The sequence below is a fragment of the Cetorhinus maximus genome, chromosome X (assembly GCF_964194155.1).
Source record: "Cetorhinus maximus chromosome X, sCetMax3.hap1.1, whole genome shotgun sequence".
Taxonomy (NCBI): Eukaryota; Metazoa; Chordata; class Chondrichthyes; order Lamniformes; family Cetorhinidae; genus Cetorhinus; species Cetorhinus maximus.
In genome coordinates, this window is record NC_135917.1 from 2938223 (window position 1) to 2955861 (window position 17639).

The 17639-nt window shown below is 44.1% G+C and overlaps 1 protein-coding gene across 1 annotated transcript in view; it reads left to right on the top strand.

Moving 5' to 3' along the window:
* LOC144672698 (electroneutral sodium bicarbonate exchanger 1-like) overlaps nucleotides 1-17639 on the top strand; it is a 340464-nt gene that overhangs the window by 297147 nt on the left and 25678 nt on the right. Inside the window, exons 20-21 of the mRNA XM_078534615.1 lie at nucleotides 3539-3607; nucleotides 5477-5650. Of these exons, the coding sequence (XP_078390741.1) occupies nucleotides 3539-3607; nucleotides 5477-5650 (243 nt within the window). The remainder of the gene's footprint in view (nucleotides 1-3538; nucleotides 3608-5476; nucleotides 5651-17639) is intronic.

Consider the following 17639-nt stretch of genomic DNA (forward strand, 5'->3'; position numbering starts at 1 on the left):
GAGTGGGGAGGGCGTAATACCTTGGGTGAAAGCCTTGGATGGGCTTGGGGCCTGAAATGGAGGCCTGGTGAACTGGACACTTGACATCGTCTACCATGCTGCCGGTAAAATCTTAGCGGTGATGGGAAGAGGCCCTTAAGTGGCCGCTAATTGGCCACTGCAGGGCCTTAATTGGCCTACAGGCAAGTGAATCACCCAATGACTGCTGCTGGTAAAATTGCAGTGTTGGGCATCATGGTGCCACTAGCATGGCACCCAATTTTACGATCTCCCCCACTGCCTCTATCCCGGCTTGCCATCCTGCTCCCAGGAGACCGTAAAACTCCAGCCTCAATTCCTATAACTTCTGGAAAAGTGGAATAGTTTTTCTGTTTGAATAATAAGTTGCTTAATACTTGCACAGTGAATTAAATGTGTTTCATCTTTTTGTACTGTCTTCAGTATCAATGTCTTGATTGGGATTGAAATGTGATCTGTGTTATCAAAGCCTCATGTTGGTATGTGAGGGCCTTTGGCCTGACAGAACCCTAGAACTCGATGAATTGAAGTATCATGGTAAACCTCTATTATCTACTTCAATTTCTTTGAAGTCCGGTTAAACCAATTGAACCAACCTTAAATATAATGCAACAAACATGAATCTCAGAATAAATAGTTTAATGTGTTATGATCCCAGCTGATGTTATTACTGGACAAGTCCCAAATCCCAGGGTGGAACCCGGCTTGATAGACCCTAACTTTTTTTAGATACGTGGAGAGTGGCTACTGAACAGAGTCACAGGAATCAACTGATAAACTTTTAACAAAAGAATAAAACATTTATTATACAATAAATAATGAACTATATTACAATACTCCTTCACCCACAACTATACCTCTACAAATTTATAAGGAAAGCTATCTTATTCTCTAAAGTTTTTTTTTATTCACTCATGGGATGTGGGTGGGTGTCGCTGGCATTTATTGCCCATCCCTAATTGCCCTTTTTCAGAGGGCAGTTAAGAGTCAAACACATTGCTGTGGGTCTGGAGTCACATGTAGGTCAGACCAGGTAAGGATAGAAGATTTCCTTCCCTAAAGGACATTAGTGAACCAGATGAATTTTTTCAACAATCAGCAATGGTTTCGTGGTCATCATCAGACTTTAATTCCAGATTTTTAGTGAATTCAAGTTTCACCATCTGCCATGGTGGGATTCAAACCCAGGTCCCCAGAGCAATACCCTGGATCTCTGCAACACTAATCCAGTGACAATACCACTATACCACCACCTACCCACAGTAAGTGCACAGTCCATGTAAACCAATAGGCGACCTGTGGTCAGGCACCGCTCTCTGAAACCAAACAGATGTGATGGATCCCTCATCAACTTCCCCAGATGTTTGTCACACCGTGAGTCAACTGGTCTCACTGAGCCCGTCTTTCACATGAGGGTTTCCAATCTCCACCCTCCGAGAACTCAATTTGGAATCTTCTCCCAAGCAACGTTTTCTCTCAGATTCCTTCCACAAGGGTCCACCTCCAGGGTTTTGAACTCTCCTTAAGATGTTCCTCTCCCCTGGATCACCACGTGCATTCAAACTTCCTTCCATGCACGGTCTCTAAAATGCTCAGCCATGCCAACAGAACACCGCTGCTTCATGTGCCCATAGTAAAGAGTTGCAGACCTTTGGCTGTCTCCTTGGACCTTCTGGCTTCCCGCATGCATATATCACTTTAAATCGGCATCCTGCAGCTTTGTTCTCGTTAAGCTTGGAGCCCTCCACTCTGCTAGTTACTTTCACATCCACAGAACAGAACGTTTTCCAGATTCCTGTCCTTTGACTAGACTGTCTTCTTGGATCTTCCCTGTTCCACTCCCCTTGATTTTGGGACTTTCTTCTTTAGTTTCTGAAACCTGCTTCTCTGCAGCTTCCTCTCCTGATCAGCTTCTCCTGGCAGCTGGTTTCAACTTTAATTTGGGACTTGCTATCTGTCCCTCTGCTGTCCAGCCTTTCTGGAGTCCTGGCTTCTGCTGGCAACTGCTTCCAACTGAACTGAATCTGTTTCTGTGGGTCCCTCTCTGGATTCCTGTTGCTAGGCATCAGCACAGTTTTTTAAACCTTGTTTTAACTTTCCTAAACCACTATCCGCCATCCCCAATAACACAGGTCTCCACTTCAAGGGTCATAAAACTGATTAGAAATGCAGGTGCACAAACAGAGCTTTAGACCTCCTGTCTCCACTCAAAAATGAAACTAGATCCCAGGTTTCACCTCTTAAGCCACAAATAGAAAATAATATCAATTGAACTTAAATGTAAAGATGTACTTTATTCCTAACACACACAAATACACATATAACTTACTTAAACTATCTTTATTTCCTAAAAAATGTAAGTGTGGAATTTGGCTGAAAATCTCATTATAGAACATAAAACACATTTCTGTCTGGGTGCACAGTCAAATTGTTTTCTATTGCAGCAAGTCAACTTAATCTCTGACCTATTGGACCAAACTTTCACATTAGGTTTGTATGCTAATCTGCTAATTGTTGTATTCATAAAAATCAATCTAAGGGCTCATTTGTTGACAGCATGAAAATCATTATTTTATGTTTTTTGGTGATACAATTTATTTAATTCAGCAAGATGCCAACTTCTATGAAATTTACTAGTCATTAATGAATATTAGTCATCCACTGCTGTGATGTACAAGAATCTACAAAATTGTTCAATCTGCTAAAATCATTACATTGTGTATGTGGCATCCAATTCAACACAACTAGTCTTTTTTCTACAAGCAGAGAGCTAACAAGTCTCTTTAAAGATACCCCAAACATGGCAACTTAAAATTATGCCGTTTGCATTTTTTTTTTTATGGCCTCATTTCGGCAGGAATGGGCCGTAAAGTGTGGCAAGCCGTTCAAAAGTTTATTGACTTTAGCAGGACCGTAAAATTCTGCCCAAAATCTTTACATTTTTTAAAAACAAGTGGATCTATAGCAAAAGTTCGTCTTCTAGGTGTCAGCAACACTTGCTCAGGCTGATGCAATCAACAGTAATGATTTTACAAAAATGAAGCTAATAATAAACTGTTAGCATATATTCCCTATCTTTTTAAACTGAAACATATTTTAAAAAGTGTTGCACCAGGACACTATGCCACAAAGTAATTGTACATGAGTTTGCATGAATGACTTCCCAAATGGCTCCTAATCTCAAGTGTCCTAATCTCAAGTGTACTATCAGGGAAGCTGCTGAGTGAAGGGGAAGAAGTTTTGCTGGAAGAGAGGAAGGAAAAAATTCAGTCTGGATTTATCAGGTAACAATAGCTGTCACAGATGCAATGAGTAGGCTCCTTCTAAGCGGTAAACTACTATATAGTTGCAAATTAGTCTTGGCATAGGATTACGAATAGCCCATCCTCTTTGTCAGATCATTTTACATAATGGGGGGAGTGGGGGGGCACAGCGGAAGGAAAACAAAAATTACTTAAAGCGGAACAGTAATAATGTGTAGGTTTCCTTTGTGACACTTCAAATCACTTTATATTTGCAGTTCATTCCAATGCCGGTGCTTTACGGAGTCTTTCTTTACATGGGGGCCTCATCACTGAAAGGAATTCAGGTGAGAAGTACAATGATAAAACAGACTTTCCACGACAACATGTATAGGAATTATACCTATCACATGTGAAATTTGTATTGGTATTGAATAATATGAAGAAAATAAAATGTATCTGGAGCCCAAAACATTTTAACTGCTTTGTTGAACAAGTAAACAACTTTGGATATATTTTATGTACTTATTTAATGCTGAGTTGTATAATTGTAGGTTTTCAATTATTATAAGCTTTATGTAATTTAACAAGTTTACAGACAGCAAAGGGAAAATGGAACTAAACCTTACTTTCTTCATACACTATATTCAGCATTGTTAGAAATGGCATTGTGAGTTTACTTCTGCCTTGTGAAAGAATAATTCCCAGTTAATATAGAGGAAAAACCAAACACACAAGTTGGAAATTTTTAAAACAAAAATAAAAATACCTGGAAAAACTCAGCAGGTCTGACAGCATCTGCGGAGAGGAACACGGTTGACGTTTTGAGTCCGTATGACTCTTCATCAGAACTAAGGAAAAATAGAAAAGAGGTGAAATATAAGCTGGTTTAAGGGGGACCAGTAGAGCTGGATAGAGGGCCAGTGATAGGTGGAGATAGCCAAAAGGACAAAGAGGTGTTGAAGGTGGTGATATGATCTAAGGAATGTGCTAATAGGTAACATTAAGGATAGAAAGCATGACGAGCAAGGTACAGATAGCCCTAGTGGGGGTGGGGTGGGGGGAAGGGATCGAAATAGGCTAAAAGGTAGAGATAAAACAATGGATGGAAATACATTTAAAAATAATGGACATAGGTGGGAAAAGAAAAATCTATATAAATTATTGGAAAAAAGGATCAGAAAGGGGGTGGGGATGGAGGAGAGAGTTCATGATCTAAAATTGTTGAACTCAATATTCAGTCCGGAAGGCTGTAAAGTGCCTAGTCGGAAGATGAGGTGCTGTTCCTCCAGTTTGCGTTGAGCTTCAGTGGAACATTGCAGCAGGTCAAGGACGGACATGTGGGCATGAGAGCAGGGTGGAGTGTTGAAATGGCAAGCAACAGGGAGGTCTGGGTCATGCTTGCGGACAGACCGAAGGTGTTCCGCAAAGCGGTCACCCAATCTGCGTTTGGTTTCTCCAGTGTAGAGGAAACTGCATTGGGAGCAGCGAATGCAGTAGACTAAATTGAGGGAAGTGCAAGTGAAATGCTGCTTCACTTGAAAGGAGTGTTTGGGCCCTTGGACAATGAGGAGAGGGGAAATAAAGGGGCAGGTGTTGCACCTTCTGCGGTTGCATGGGAAGGTGCCGTGGGAGGGGGTTGAGGTGTAGGGGGTGATGGAGGAGTGGACCGACCAGGGTGTGCCGGAGGGACCGATCCCTGCGGAATGCCGCCGGGAGGGTGAAAGGAAGATGTGTTTGGTGGTGGCATCATGCTGGAGTTGGCAGAAATGGCAGAGGATGATCCTTTGAATGCGGAGGCTGGTGGGGTGATAAGTGAGGACAAGGGGGACCCTATCATGGTTCTGGGAGGGAGAGGAAGGTGTGAGGGTGGATCCGCGAAAACTTTTTGTCAAGTATCATATGTCTAAGTATAATGCATACCCCAACTTGGACAGCAAATATTTTAGGCATCCATTTATATTAACTCTTTCTCCCCTTACACAGGATTTAGGAAAGATGAAAAATGTATTATACCTGAAGATTTACAGTAGTTTGTTTTATTTTCCTGTATGTTAATCATTTTAAAATCTGTCTCTAACTGATATTTCAGATTGTTAATAAAGATTTTACAAATTTAACATGTAATATATATTTGTAATGAGTACTGTAGATGAACCTGATCTTTTGAAAATGACCAACCTTTTTAAAGTTGTATTAAATCTTGTTTTTTCTAGTTCTTTGATCGTCTGCAACTATTTGCGATGCCAGCCAAACACCAACCAGATTTTATCTACCTGCGTCATGTGCCTCTGCGAAAAGTTCACCTTTTTACACTCATACAGCTCACCTGTCTGGTCCTGCTATGGGTCATCAAAGCCTCACCTGCGGCTATTGTCTTTCCCATGATGGTAAAATTTATGGTTTTTTAAATGTATTTACCTAATTTTAAAGTTATTTTCCTCTTCCCACCTTTAGGTCTCTTTGGGATTCATACCATCTTCTGTCCAAGTGTGGGCAGCTGACCTGATCTGGGGCCCCTGCCAAAGTTGCACTGTAACTTTCTGTCAGGAAATATACAAAAATGGCCTTGATAGATGCTTAGTTATTTTTTTCCTGCCCCACTATAGCTCATAATGTGCTTTTAGGTTGATATTTTCTGTTTGTAAAGCTTTTTATTCACATAAAACAAGCATAAATCCAGAGCAATTTTGATTTCTTTTTAATGAATTTTCAGAAATTTCTTCCTCAAGAAAGCCTTTACTACAAATTTTTATGAATGTTGCCAACATTGTCATCTTTAGCTTTTTTAGGGTGACTTCCACTCAAGTTAAACCCCTCACTTTTGACTTCCCACTCATCTCGTACAATGTAAAGTTCATGCACTCGAATATCTAGGCTGACGCTCCAGTGTAGTACTGAGGGAGTGCTGCACTGTCAGAGGTGCCGCCTTTCAGATGAGACATTAAACGGAGGCCCTGTCTGCTCTCTCGTGGATGTGAAGATCCCATGACGCTATTTTGAAGAACAGGGGAGTTGTCCCTGGTGTCCTAGACAGTATTAATCCTTCAATCAACATCACTTTTGTTTTAAAAAAAACAGATGATCTGGTCATTATCACATTGCTGTTTGTGATGCCTTGCTGTGCGCTAATTTGCTACTGTGTTTTCTACATTCTAACAGTGATTATACTTCAAAAGTAATTGATTGGTTGTAAAATGATTTGGGACATCCTGAGGTCATGAAAGGCACAATATAAATGCAAGTTCTTTCTTCCCTTAAAGCTACAGAGCATGTAAAGGGAAGACAGTAATCACGGTAGCGAAGGAAGTTTTTCTTTGATATGTTTAATTACCTGGGTGGAGTATAGATTACCATATAGATAAACAAATAGAGGCAACAGTGGGCATAGGAGGCATACTGCTTCCAGCATCCTGGATAGTGGGTGAACTGAGAGACCATGTGTAAGATTTTGATAATACTATTAATTTTTAGGGATCTATGTTGGTCTGAAGTAACATCTATGGATTTTATTTTAACGACTTTTTAAACAGTTCGATTTGAATTCTTGCTAGTGGAACATTTTACAGTTAAGGCTGGGAACAGGATGGCAACGGTTTGTGAGAAATTGATGTTAATGGATTTTATGAATTTGAAGGTGTGTGCCTTGAGGGTCTGGGTTCATCAGTTGTATTCTGTCTTAATTGTATTGGGTGCAGTTAAGAGACTTTTATCAGCTTTGAAGAAATGGCTAAAAGGTAGCTTAAACTTAGCTTGAACCTTATCTTTGAACAAAACCATGTCTTGGTTTAATTAATTAACCATATCTGTAGGGCAGAACATATGTATTAAAGGGAAACCTTTCTTTTTTGATATTATGGTAGGAAGTGTTATTAACATTTGTTCTTAATGGCTTTAGTATCAGTGGGACTTGGGTTAAATATGTCGAAGAGCATGTAACTTTGTTTGTAACTGCTCTGTATCTACAAGGATGTGTCATTTGTTCACAATGGAATGTAAACTCTGAGCACCCAAGGAATAAGAGATGGACATTTGTCTTCAGTCTACCTGACTGTAGTTACAGAGGTGGTGGGGTGACACCAGATGAACCACATCCTAAGCCAATGGAAAAGGTGAATTTGGACTATTTCCAAATAAGGGATTCTGGAATAATGAGAAGTAGGGATAAAAATTGGAAAATCAGTGTACTTATTGGCACAGTTTCACCATGGCTCCTGTGGTATGATTCTTCTGACTCACATTATCATCACTTCACTTAAGAGACGAGAAAAAAGGCAGCGCCTGTGCTGGCAATGCTCGAGGAATCCTAGGACCTTGAAGGATGAGAAACTTCCATGTTGTCTTCACTGTTTTTTGTTAAGTATATGTAAAATCTTGCTTAATAAATTCTATTTGATTCATAAATACTAGTTATTCATACCTTGTTAGGACAGGCACAACTGAGCACACCATTTTTAGAATTTAAGAATTTGGAACTTAGAGATTTTGATTAAAAGGATTTTATACCTTGAAACACCGAAACCTTACACATGGGCTACCTGGACTTCAGTGGTTGAGAGCCTGAGCAGACCATGGCTCAGTGGAGAGGTTGTCACTAAGGTGTGCCATCATAAAGGAACAGACATGCAGACACAGTCCAACATCTGCTCTACACTAGCAGCCAAAATGGAATTCTGTATCATCTTCAACTTGTATGCCACAGGAGGCTTTCATTTATTTACAGCAAATATCTGTGCCATCAGCCAGTTTAATGTGTACCACTAAATAAAACAAGTGATGGGTGCTCCATTTCACCATGCAACTACCTGCAAACTTTGACAGTGAGCAGCAACAGGCAAATGCATTTTGACTTTCCTCGGATACATGGCATCATAAGTGTACATGTGGACGTTTGTGCACTTGTACACAATTTTGCACTTTAATTGAAAGGAAGGACTACTACTCTATGAATGTTGAATCACTGGCTGAAAATCATTCAGGTAACCTCTTCCAGAGAGCACTCGTGACTTGTACATCAGCCAATCATGCTGCAACCATGGCTCATCACACCTGTACCTCATCCTCAGCAGAGCAGAACTATAATGAGGTACAATCCAAGGGAGGGAGCTCACATATTAGCCATTTGGACCATTTGTGGGGGTCTTTACAACATGCATCTGAGAAATTTTCCAGATATTGTCATTATGTGTGACATGTTGCACACATCTCACTATGGACAAAAGCTTCATAGAACATAGAAAATAGGAGCAGGATTAAGCATTGCCTGAGCAGCATCAATAAATCATGGGATACAAGACGCAGGAACCATCATTGCAAAAGCAGCCCATGCAGGCAGAGCAACTGCTTTGTCATAAACCATGATGATTTATTCTGAGAATGAAGCTGCACTTGACATAGCAGGACAGATTTGTTAACTAGCATCTCCTGCTTTTTGCACCTTTCCTCTTTAGACCTGTCATCCTTATATTGTCTTGGCATTCCTACTGTTATTTGGATTTATACTGTATATATTAAAAGACTGATTTCAAGGTTTGTGAGGTTTTTTTCATTTGTCTGACAGTATTTCAATAGATATGATCTACTTGCTCTGCTTTCCCTTCATGCCTATGAACTAGTGTAACTTGAACTAGCTCATGTACTGTTCCTATGCAAATCTTTAATTTAAGGATTAGCTGGTAGTTGACAACTCTTGCAAGCTTCTTATGATTTCAGTGGCCTCTAACTCCATGCACTGGTGATCCAGAGGGATTTGTATCTGTGCCAGGATTGCCCTGTTTTGTACTCAACGTTTGCATCCTTTTAAAGATATCATCTGTCATTGTGGTACATTCAGGACAACCTGGGACTGACAGTGGTAGACCTGCCAATTTTATGCTTTTGTGCAGTTGCATGCATGTCTTGACTGAAGGCTACGACCTCTTGCAGGCCACTGATCTGGTCAAGCACAGATCACTGGACTGCGATGAATTATCTGGTCTTTCCCTGATACTTGTCTCAATTTGGTTTCCAAGTGCATCAAAGTTTACACCATGAGTGACAGCATTAAGGAGATGGTGTGACTGTGATTTTTCTGCACCACGAAGATCTCCTTTGCAGTTGCCAAGCAGTCACTGGTCGTGTGTACTGTAGACAACTTCTTCAGTTATGGCACCCATAAAGATATCAGCAAAAATCTAACTAACATTTTCAGACTCTGGCCAGACCACATAACCAGCATATGGGTTAAGGATTACAGAGACTAGTGTGCACATTGATGCTAATACACCATGCTTCATTTGAAAGCTGGCCCTCCTCAGTCATGAATCATGATTGAAACAGCAGATCCAATCAACATCATGGACTTGCATCATGCTGTCCTTCTCTGGTCATCAGCACTGCCCTTTGGTCACCTATGTCCTATGACCCATCTTGTGCCCGCTCCTCAAAATCACTGATAACATGCTCTAGGGTTTGTGTTTTTGGATCACCTATTTTAGGGATTCAATTTAAGCAGGGTGGACTGCAACCATTATGGTGAATATGTTGAGTTTATTCAGAGGATAAGACTGGATATATAACACACTAGTTATAAGGCAAAAACATATAACCATTATAAGTAACAAGTACTGGATCCAATCGTACAGGATAGCTGGCATATGCAAACAAGTTTTCTCTTTCTCGCCTCTTGGTACCTTGTTTCTTCTTGAAATCACCACAAACTACCAGAGAGTGTTAGACCAAAGTGAGCATGGATCCATCCTTGGAAGTTTCTCTGCACTGCTTATTGCAACTAGAGCCCTTCCAAACCTTATCCTTTTATACCTTTTTTAAGGAGTGAACCAGGAGTTCATTATTGGCATATAGCAGTCCCCTTTAATACAAGGTGCCCAGTACTATGTCAAGGTCTTTGTTCAAGCAATGTGGAGAAGCCCATCCTTATCATGCCATTGCGGCATGCTAAGGATTGTTTCCCCATGATCCATTTCACAATTCACTTGACACATGCCAGCCTTCAAACCTACTTAGTCAACATTCCCATTGTTTGTTTCTGTCTGTTATCAGATGTTTATGTTTAGAGCTGCTCACAGGCAAGTCATCCAGTCTGTTCCACTCCCTTAACCAAATTATTGTACCACAGAACGACTCACTGGGTGTAATCATCGCAGATTTTCACTAAGTGCGGTAGCGGGCAGGTAAAACAACGTTTTACCCACCAGCCATGATGGCAGGTTTTCATGCCGTATCGTCCCAAACCCACCACATTACTTATACATTCCCAGGAAACAAGCCGTTCCGATGGCGGGCAGGCTCTGATTTGCCTGCCACACCGTCACCTCGCCACTTCATCACGCCAAGCACCTTGTATTTAAAGTACAGCCGCACACAGTGCTTCCAGCCCAGGAATGCTGCAAAGAAGACATGGACTCGAAAGGCAAAAAGACTGCAGCCTTGGAGCTCCTTTTGGGTGCCGTGGAGACTCGCTGTGATGTCCTTTACCCCTGCTCTGGCCGCAAGAGGGGCAGCTACATTACCATTTCAGCTTGGTAGGCGATGGCAGTGGTGATCAATGCCAATATTGCACAGAAGAGGTTGGCCATCCAATGCAGATAGAGGATAAATGATTTCATCTGTGCAGCCAGGGTATGGCAACCATCTCATCACTCTAAACTCTCAAACTCAAGCCCATCACACATTCACTGGCATCTCACTCACTGCCAGCTCAAGGGACATCACCACCCATTCTCACGCATTTTCCCTCACATGCCCATCTGGCCTCAAGTCCTCTGGAAACTGCCTCCTCAGCCCTCACCATCTTGAGGCCACTTGCACAGATCAACATATGCCCCCACACACACCCTGGGATACTCTCCTTCCCCAGTACAGCTCTCGTCCTGCAGCCTCTTCCCTTGCCTGAGGCCACTTCTCCCCCTTCCCCAAGCAAGACCTTGCCCTGCAGCCATTGAAAAGCCACCCACATATAGCTAATCTGATAGGTAGAGACCTACGCATGAGCCCCCCCCCCCCGCCAAAAGTAATGTGTTGCTGTCTATGAAGTCTGGCGCTGATGACTGCAAGTGTTGACTGAAGCAACGTAGACAAACAAACCTTGAAGTCCTGAGCGAAGTGCAGCCCGCCAAGTGAACACCTTATATGTGCTGTAGTGAAACACGTCGGTGTGTTTTTCCGCCGACATGGGCGGACGATCCAGTGGAGGGGGGATGAGTGCAGCGGGCTGGCCTTATAATGATATGCTGATTTATTACAATGAGGTTCCTGACGTCCGAGGGCGGGGAACGCGGCCCACTATCAGTGGACAGAGGGGACGATCGCAATCTGGTTTCACGACATCGTGAAACTGATTTTTGGCCGCCTTGCCATATTGTCCACTCATGCCGGGAGCACGGAAAATCCCAGCCACTGTTTACAAAGACACTTCCTACTCTATTCTCAGATATTAGATAGCTTGCATATTTTAAGCAAGCACCTTTGTTAAACAAAATTAAAAGACAATCAAAACACAACTTTGTAGTCGGGTTATTTATTCATGCAGCCATTCAATTATGGTCCCTTATTTGGGCTACTTGCAGCTGGGGCAATTGTCACATCAAAATGCTCATTCCACTTGTTTCTAGTGAAATGGAATTTAAGCAATATCTAGTAAAACAAAACTTACAGAATCAATCTAATCCCCTATCTTATTCCAAGCTGCATATGTATGTATATCAGGCATATTTCTAACATTGAGTGCCTTTCTGACCTGCACAACCTTCTCAATGTGTGGGCAGGCTCGATCATCGGGTTGCTGTCAGGTGAGATGTTGGAACATTGTTATGTAATTTCTGTTAATATTGGTGTACTGTCTTGTGTAGTGCTGCTCAATCACCACGTGATTGTTGGAATTATTGGCAATGCCGAGCTATGTAATCATGCTAACAACCAACCAGTATCTTGGTCCTGTCCACCAGCTTCGCTGTCTTCTATACCTTCCTTGCTGATCTGTAGCTCACTTCCTTTAAGGAGTCATTTTTTTAAGGGTACCACCAGTCCTTGTTGTGTCCCTCCTGGTGAATGCCTTTTCCCTTGCAAGGATAATGGCTGTCAACAGTAAGGTGTAAAGGCAAAATACTGCAGATGCTGGAAATCTGAAACAAAAACAAAAAATGCTGGAAAAACTCAGGTCTAACAGCATCTGTGGAGGGAAAGACCGGGTTAACATTTCGAGTCCATATGACTCTTCAGAGCTAAAGAGAAGTAAAAATGTGGTGAAATTTATACTATTTAAGGAGGGATGGAGCAGGTGAAGCTGGATAGAAGGCCAGCGATAGGTGGAGGCTAAGGAGAGATTGCCAGAGCAGAGATGTCATGGACAAAAGGACAAAGGGGTGTTAATGGTGGTGGCAGTGGCTGAAGGAGGTGCTGATGGTGACATTAAGGTCAGAAAGCAGAATGTGATAATAGCTGGATAAGGGTAAGCACTCTGGAAAGAACAGCATGAAGAAGTGACAGATGGCCCTAGTGGGGGTGGGGTGGGGGGAGGGGGCAGTGGTGGGAAAAAAGATCGAAAATAGGATAAAAGGTGGGGATAAAACAATGAATAAAAATGAAAATAAATGGATAAAAAATAAAAATGAATATTGAAAAAAATGGATAAAAAAGGGGTGAATGGAGGAGAGAACTCATGGTCTGAAGTTGTTGAACTCAATGTTAAGTCCAAAAGGCGCTCTACATCATATCAACAATTTTCAGTTCCTTGGCCCTAACCGCCGCCTCTTCACCATGGACATCCAATCCCTCTACGCCTCCATTCCCCACCAGGATGGTCTGAGGGCTCTCCTCCTCTTCCTTGAACAGAGGCCCGAACAATCCCCATCCACCACCATTCTCCTCCGTCTGGCTGAACTTGTTCTCTCACTGAACAATTTCTCCTTAAACTTGTCTCATTTTCTATGCGGATATGGGTACCCGCATAGGCCCTAGTCATGCCTGTCTCTTTATGGGGTATGTGGAACATTGTTTGTTCCAGTCCTACTCAGGCCCCCTCCCACAACTCTTTTTTTGATACATTGATGACTGTTTCAGTGCTGCTTCATGCTCTTGTCTGGACCTGGAAAAATTTATCAATTTTGCCTCTAATTTCCACCCCTCCATCACCTTCACATGGTCCATCTCAAACACTTCCCTTCCCTTCCTTGACCCTCTCTGTCTCAATTTCTCGTTATAGATTGCCCACCGATATTCATTACAAGCCCACTGACTCCCACAGCTACCTCGACTACAGCTCCTCACACCTTGCTTCCTCTAAGGACTCCATGCCATTATCTCAGTTCCTTCTTCTCCATCGCATCTGTTCCGATAATGCCACTTTCCAAAACAGTGCTTCTGACATGTCTTCCTTAACTGAGGTTTCCCACCCACTGTGGTTGACAGGGCCCTCAACCGTGTCCACCCCATCTCCCGCGCCTTGCCCTCACACCTTTCTCTCCCTCCCAGAACCATGATAGGGTCCCCCTTGTCCTCACTTTTCACCCCACTAGCCTCCGCATTCAAAGGATCATCCTCCACCATTTATGCCAACTCCAGCATGATGCCACCACCAAACACATCTTCCCTTCACCCCCCCCACCCCCACCCCCCACCCCAGTCGGCATTCTGTAGGGACCGTTCCCTCCAGGACACCCTGGTCTGCTTCTCCATCACCCCCAACCTCATCCCCTTCCCATGGCACCTTCCCATGCAATCGCAGAAGGTGCAACACCTGCACCTTTACCTCCTCCCTCCTCACCGTCCAAGGGCCCAAACACTCCTTTCAGGTGAAGCAGCATTTCACTTGCACCTTCTTCAGTTTGGTCTACTGCATTCGCTGCTCCCAATGTGGTCTCCTCTACTTTGGAAAGACCAAACGCAGACTGGGTGACTGCTTTGCAGAACACCTTCGGTCTGTCCGCAAGCATGACCCAGACCTTCCTGTCGCTTGTCATTTCAACACACAATCCTGCTCTCATGCCCACATGTCCATCCTTGGCCTGCTGCAATGTTCCAGTGAAGCCCAAAGCAAACTGGAGGAACAGCACCTCATCTTCCGGTTAGGCACTTTTACAGCCTTCCGGACTGACCATTGAGTTCAACAACTTCGGGTCATGAACTCTCTCCTCCATCCTCACCCTCTTTTTATCCCCTTTTTTCAATATTCATTTTTATTTTTTAACTTTTATTTTCTATCCACTTATTTTTATTTTTATTTATTTTCATTTTTATTAATAGTTTTGTCCCCACCTTTTATCCTATTTTCGATCTTTTTTCCCACCACTATCCCCTCCCCCCACCCCACCCACACTAGGGCCATCTGTCACTTGTTCATGTTGTTCTTTCCAGAGTGCTTACCCTTGTCCTGCTATTATTCTGCTTTCTGACTTTAATGTCACCATCAGCACCTCCTTTAGCCAATATCGCCACCATTAACACCCCTTTGACCTTTTTGTTTATGACATCTTTGCCAATCTCTCCTTAGCCTCCACGTATCGCTGGCCTTCTACCCAGCTTCACCTGCTCCAACCCACTTAAACAGTATAAATTTCACCACATTTTTACTTCTCTTTAGCTCTGAAGAAGAGTCATACAGACTCGAAACGTTAACTCGGTCTTTCTCTCCACAGATGCTGTTAGACCTGCTGAGTTTTTCCAGCATTTTTTGTTTTTGCGGCTGTCAACATTAATTGAGTACACTGCACAACAACCATGTTTGCCAACTATGAATCTGTGTATTTATACAATATTTTGCAATACTCTTTCTTTATGATGTTGGCAGTACTCTACCTTTGTTAGTACTGCGAGTTTAAAGTTAACTTACTTAATTATGTATTAATGTTAGCTTTTGTGCCTACAGCTATTCAGCCTCCTTTGTCATGTGCAATTTCCTATTGTGTACATACCTACTTTTCTTGTCAATATTCATTGTTTTGCTTTCACAGTTCACTAATTCATTTACTTTGAAGTATAAAGAAACAGTGGAGTTCCAAAGAGATTTGGAGGTCCATTTACATAGATCATTAAAATGCCATAAGCAGGTACAGAAAATAATCAGAGACTAAGGCCTTTTATATCTAGAGGACTAAAATACACTGGGGGTGGAAGATATGCTATAGCTATGCAAAGCCCTGGTTGGACCTAAGGTACTCTGAGCAGTTCTAGGCATCACACCTTAGGAAGGATATATTGGCCTTGGAGGGAGTGCAGGATAAACTTATTGGAATGATACCTGGGCCAGGATTTTACGGTCGTTGAGTGGGGGTGAGCAGGAGCGGCTGCGTAACGTCCCACCACCCGCGATCAGGCTGCGACTGCGATTTCAGTCTAGCGGGCCAATTAAGGCTCGCCGAGCGTGAATGACAGCTGCTGAATGTTCAAGAAGGGGTGGGCGGGGGCAGGGGCCTGTCAGCCGCCGGGTCCAATGGCGACCCGACTGCCAGTTCAAAAATGGCACAGGCAGCCCCAGGGAGGCTGCCTGTGTCATACAGAGTTGCTGCAAGGAGATGGCCTCAAGATGCAGACGCCAGGCAGGAGAGCAAGTCAGTTGGACACTCAGCCCCCCATTTTTCAGGTGAGTGCCTCGCTGTCCTCCTGGAGGCGATGGCTGCTAGGAGGGACACCCTTGTCCCAAGGGATGGAAGGAGGAGGCCACTGCACCTCACCAAAAGAGCATGGGAGGAGGTGCCAGCGCTGGTCAGGAGCCATGATGTTGTGCGGCGCACCTGGGTCCAGTGCCGCAAGAGGTTTAACGACCTGCTGTGCTCAGGAAGGGTGAGTACCATGTTGGCATGGGTCAGTGTGTTGCAGTGTTAAGGTCTGAGTGTCCCCCTTGTGGAGCTCTGGGGTGTTAGAATCTGAGTGCCAACTGTCAATGACGCCAGAGCTGACCAAAGGGGTGAGCCCTGGCTGCTTGGACGGAGTGCCATGCGGCTCGAGGGCCGTGACTCGGATGTGCCCTGAGAGGTGTTCCTCGGGTGGGGTTGACCAGGCTGCAATGGCGTTGCAGGTAGAGAATGGACTAATCTATGCTGCTCTGTCCTTTCAGGAGAAGATGTCCCATAACAACATTGAGAGGTCGCAGACTGGCGGAGGAGCCCCAAACCACCTCATCCTCTCCAGATTCGAGCAGGATACCTTGGAGCTGGAGAGGTGCCATGCACCTCGGTCAACCGGCCAAGGAGAGGCTGGGATGTCAGGCAAAGGTAAGAATGCAGTGTATTGAGTTGAGAGTTTTCGGTAGGTGCAAACATTCTTCTGTAGTCTCATCATTGATGGGAGCCCCCAAACTGGATTCCCTGTTGATCATTGAAGGACGATGGCACCATGATGCAGATGTCCATTGTCTCAACAGGGTACCTGGCATGCACAATCACAGTGTGATGACTTTAACTAATGACATGTCCTTGTTCTCCCTTAGATTTTCCACCAAGCAGCCATTCGCAGGACCCTGAGGAGCCACCCCTGACACCGGAGGACCACCAGGCTCCAGATGCACCTGCGTCAGACCCACTCTCTGCACCAGCACAGATACCAACAGCTCGGTGGGCGTTAGATCCTCAGCTAGAATGTCGGAGCACAGCGGTAAAGGCACTTCACACTCGCTTCAGGTGCAGGCGGAGGCAGAGTGTGCCTAGGGTGCTGGCAGTCGGAGGACTGCTGGGGACTAGGATGATGCTCAGTCGAAGGCTAATGATGAGTTTCTGGAGTCGTCCATTAGGCAGCAAATGCTAAATATCCAGCGGGATGTGCGGGAGGATCTGGCAGAGATCCATGGTCTCCATTATGGAAGAGTCCATGTGGAACATTAGCACTGCATTGACCCTCATGGCTGAGCGCACTGCCTCCTCCATTGAGAGAGTGGCGACTCTCATGGAGAGGAAGCTCCAGGAACAGGATCAGGAGTTCCTGGGGTTGCGCTCGGACCTGCAAGCCCTCACACAGGCAATTACCTTAGGTGGTCAGTGTCTGTGTGGGTGATGAATGAGGCACCCAGTATCCCAGCTAGGTACCCATCCATCAATGGCGAGCAGGGAGGTCCACAGCGACCTCACATTGGCGCACAAGCTGCCTGTCGTCTCTGTGGACTCCTCTCAGGGCGCTTTGGATGATGGCAGCATCTTCTCCGCTCCTCTGCCAGTGACCATGGCATCTGATGAGGCTGCAGCGACTGGGAAGATGCCAGCCGTAGCACTGGCTGCTCCCTCCCAGGCGGGGCCAGCACAGGCTCCACTGACTAGAGGACGACCGCCAAGGTCATCAAGGCCAACAGGACACCAGAGTCAGTAGGCTGTCTCCAATGCCAGTGCCAGCAACGGGGGAACACCAAGATGTAGCACTCGTAAACGTAATTTTAAAGCATCAAAAGCACAAGAA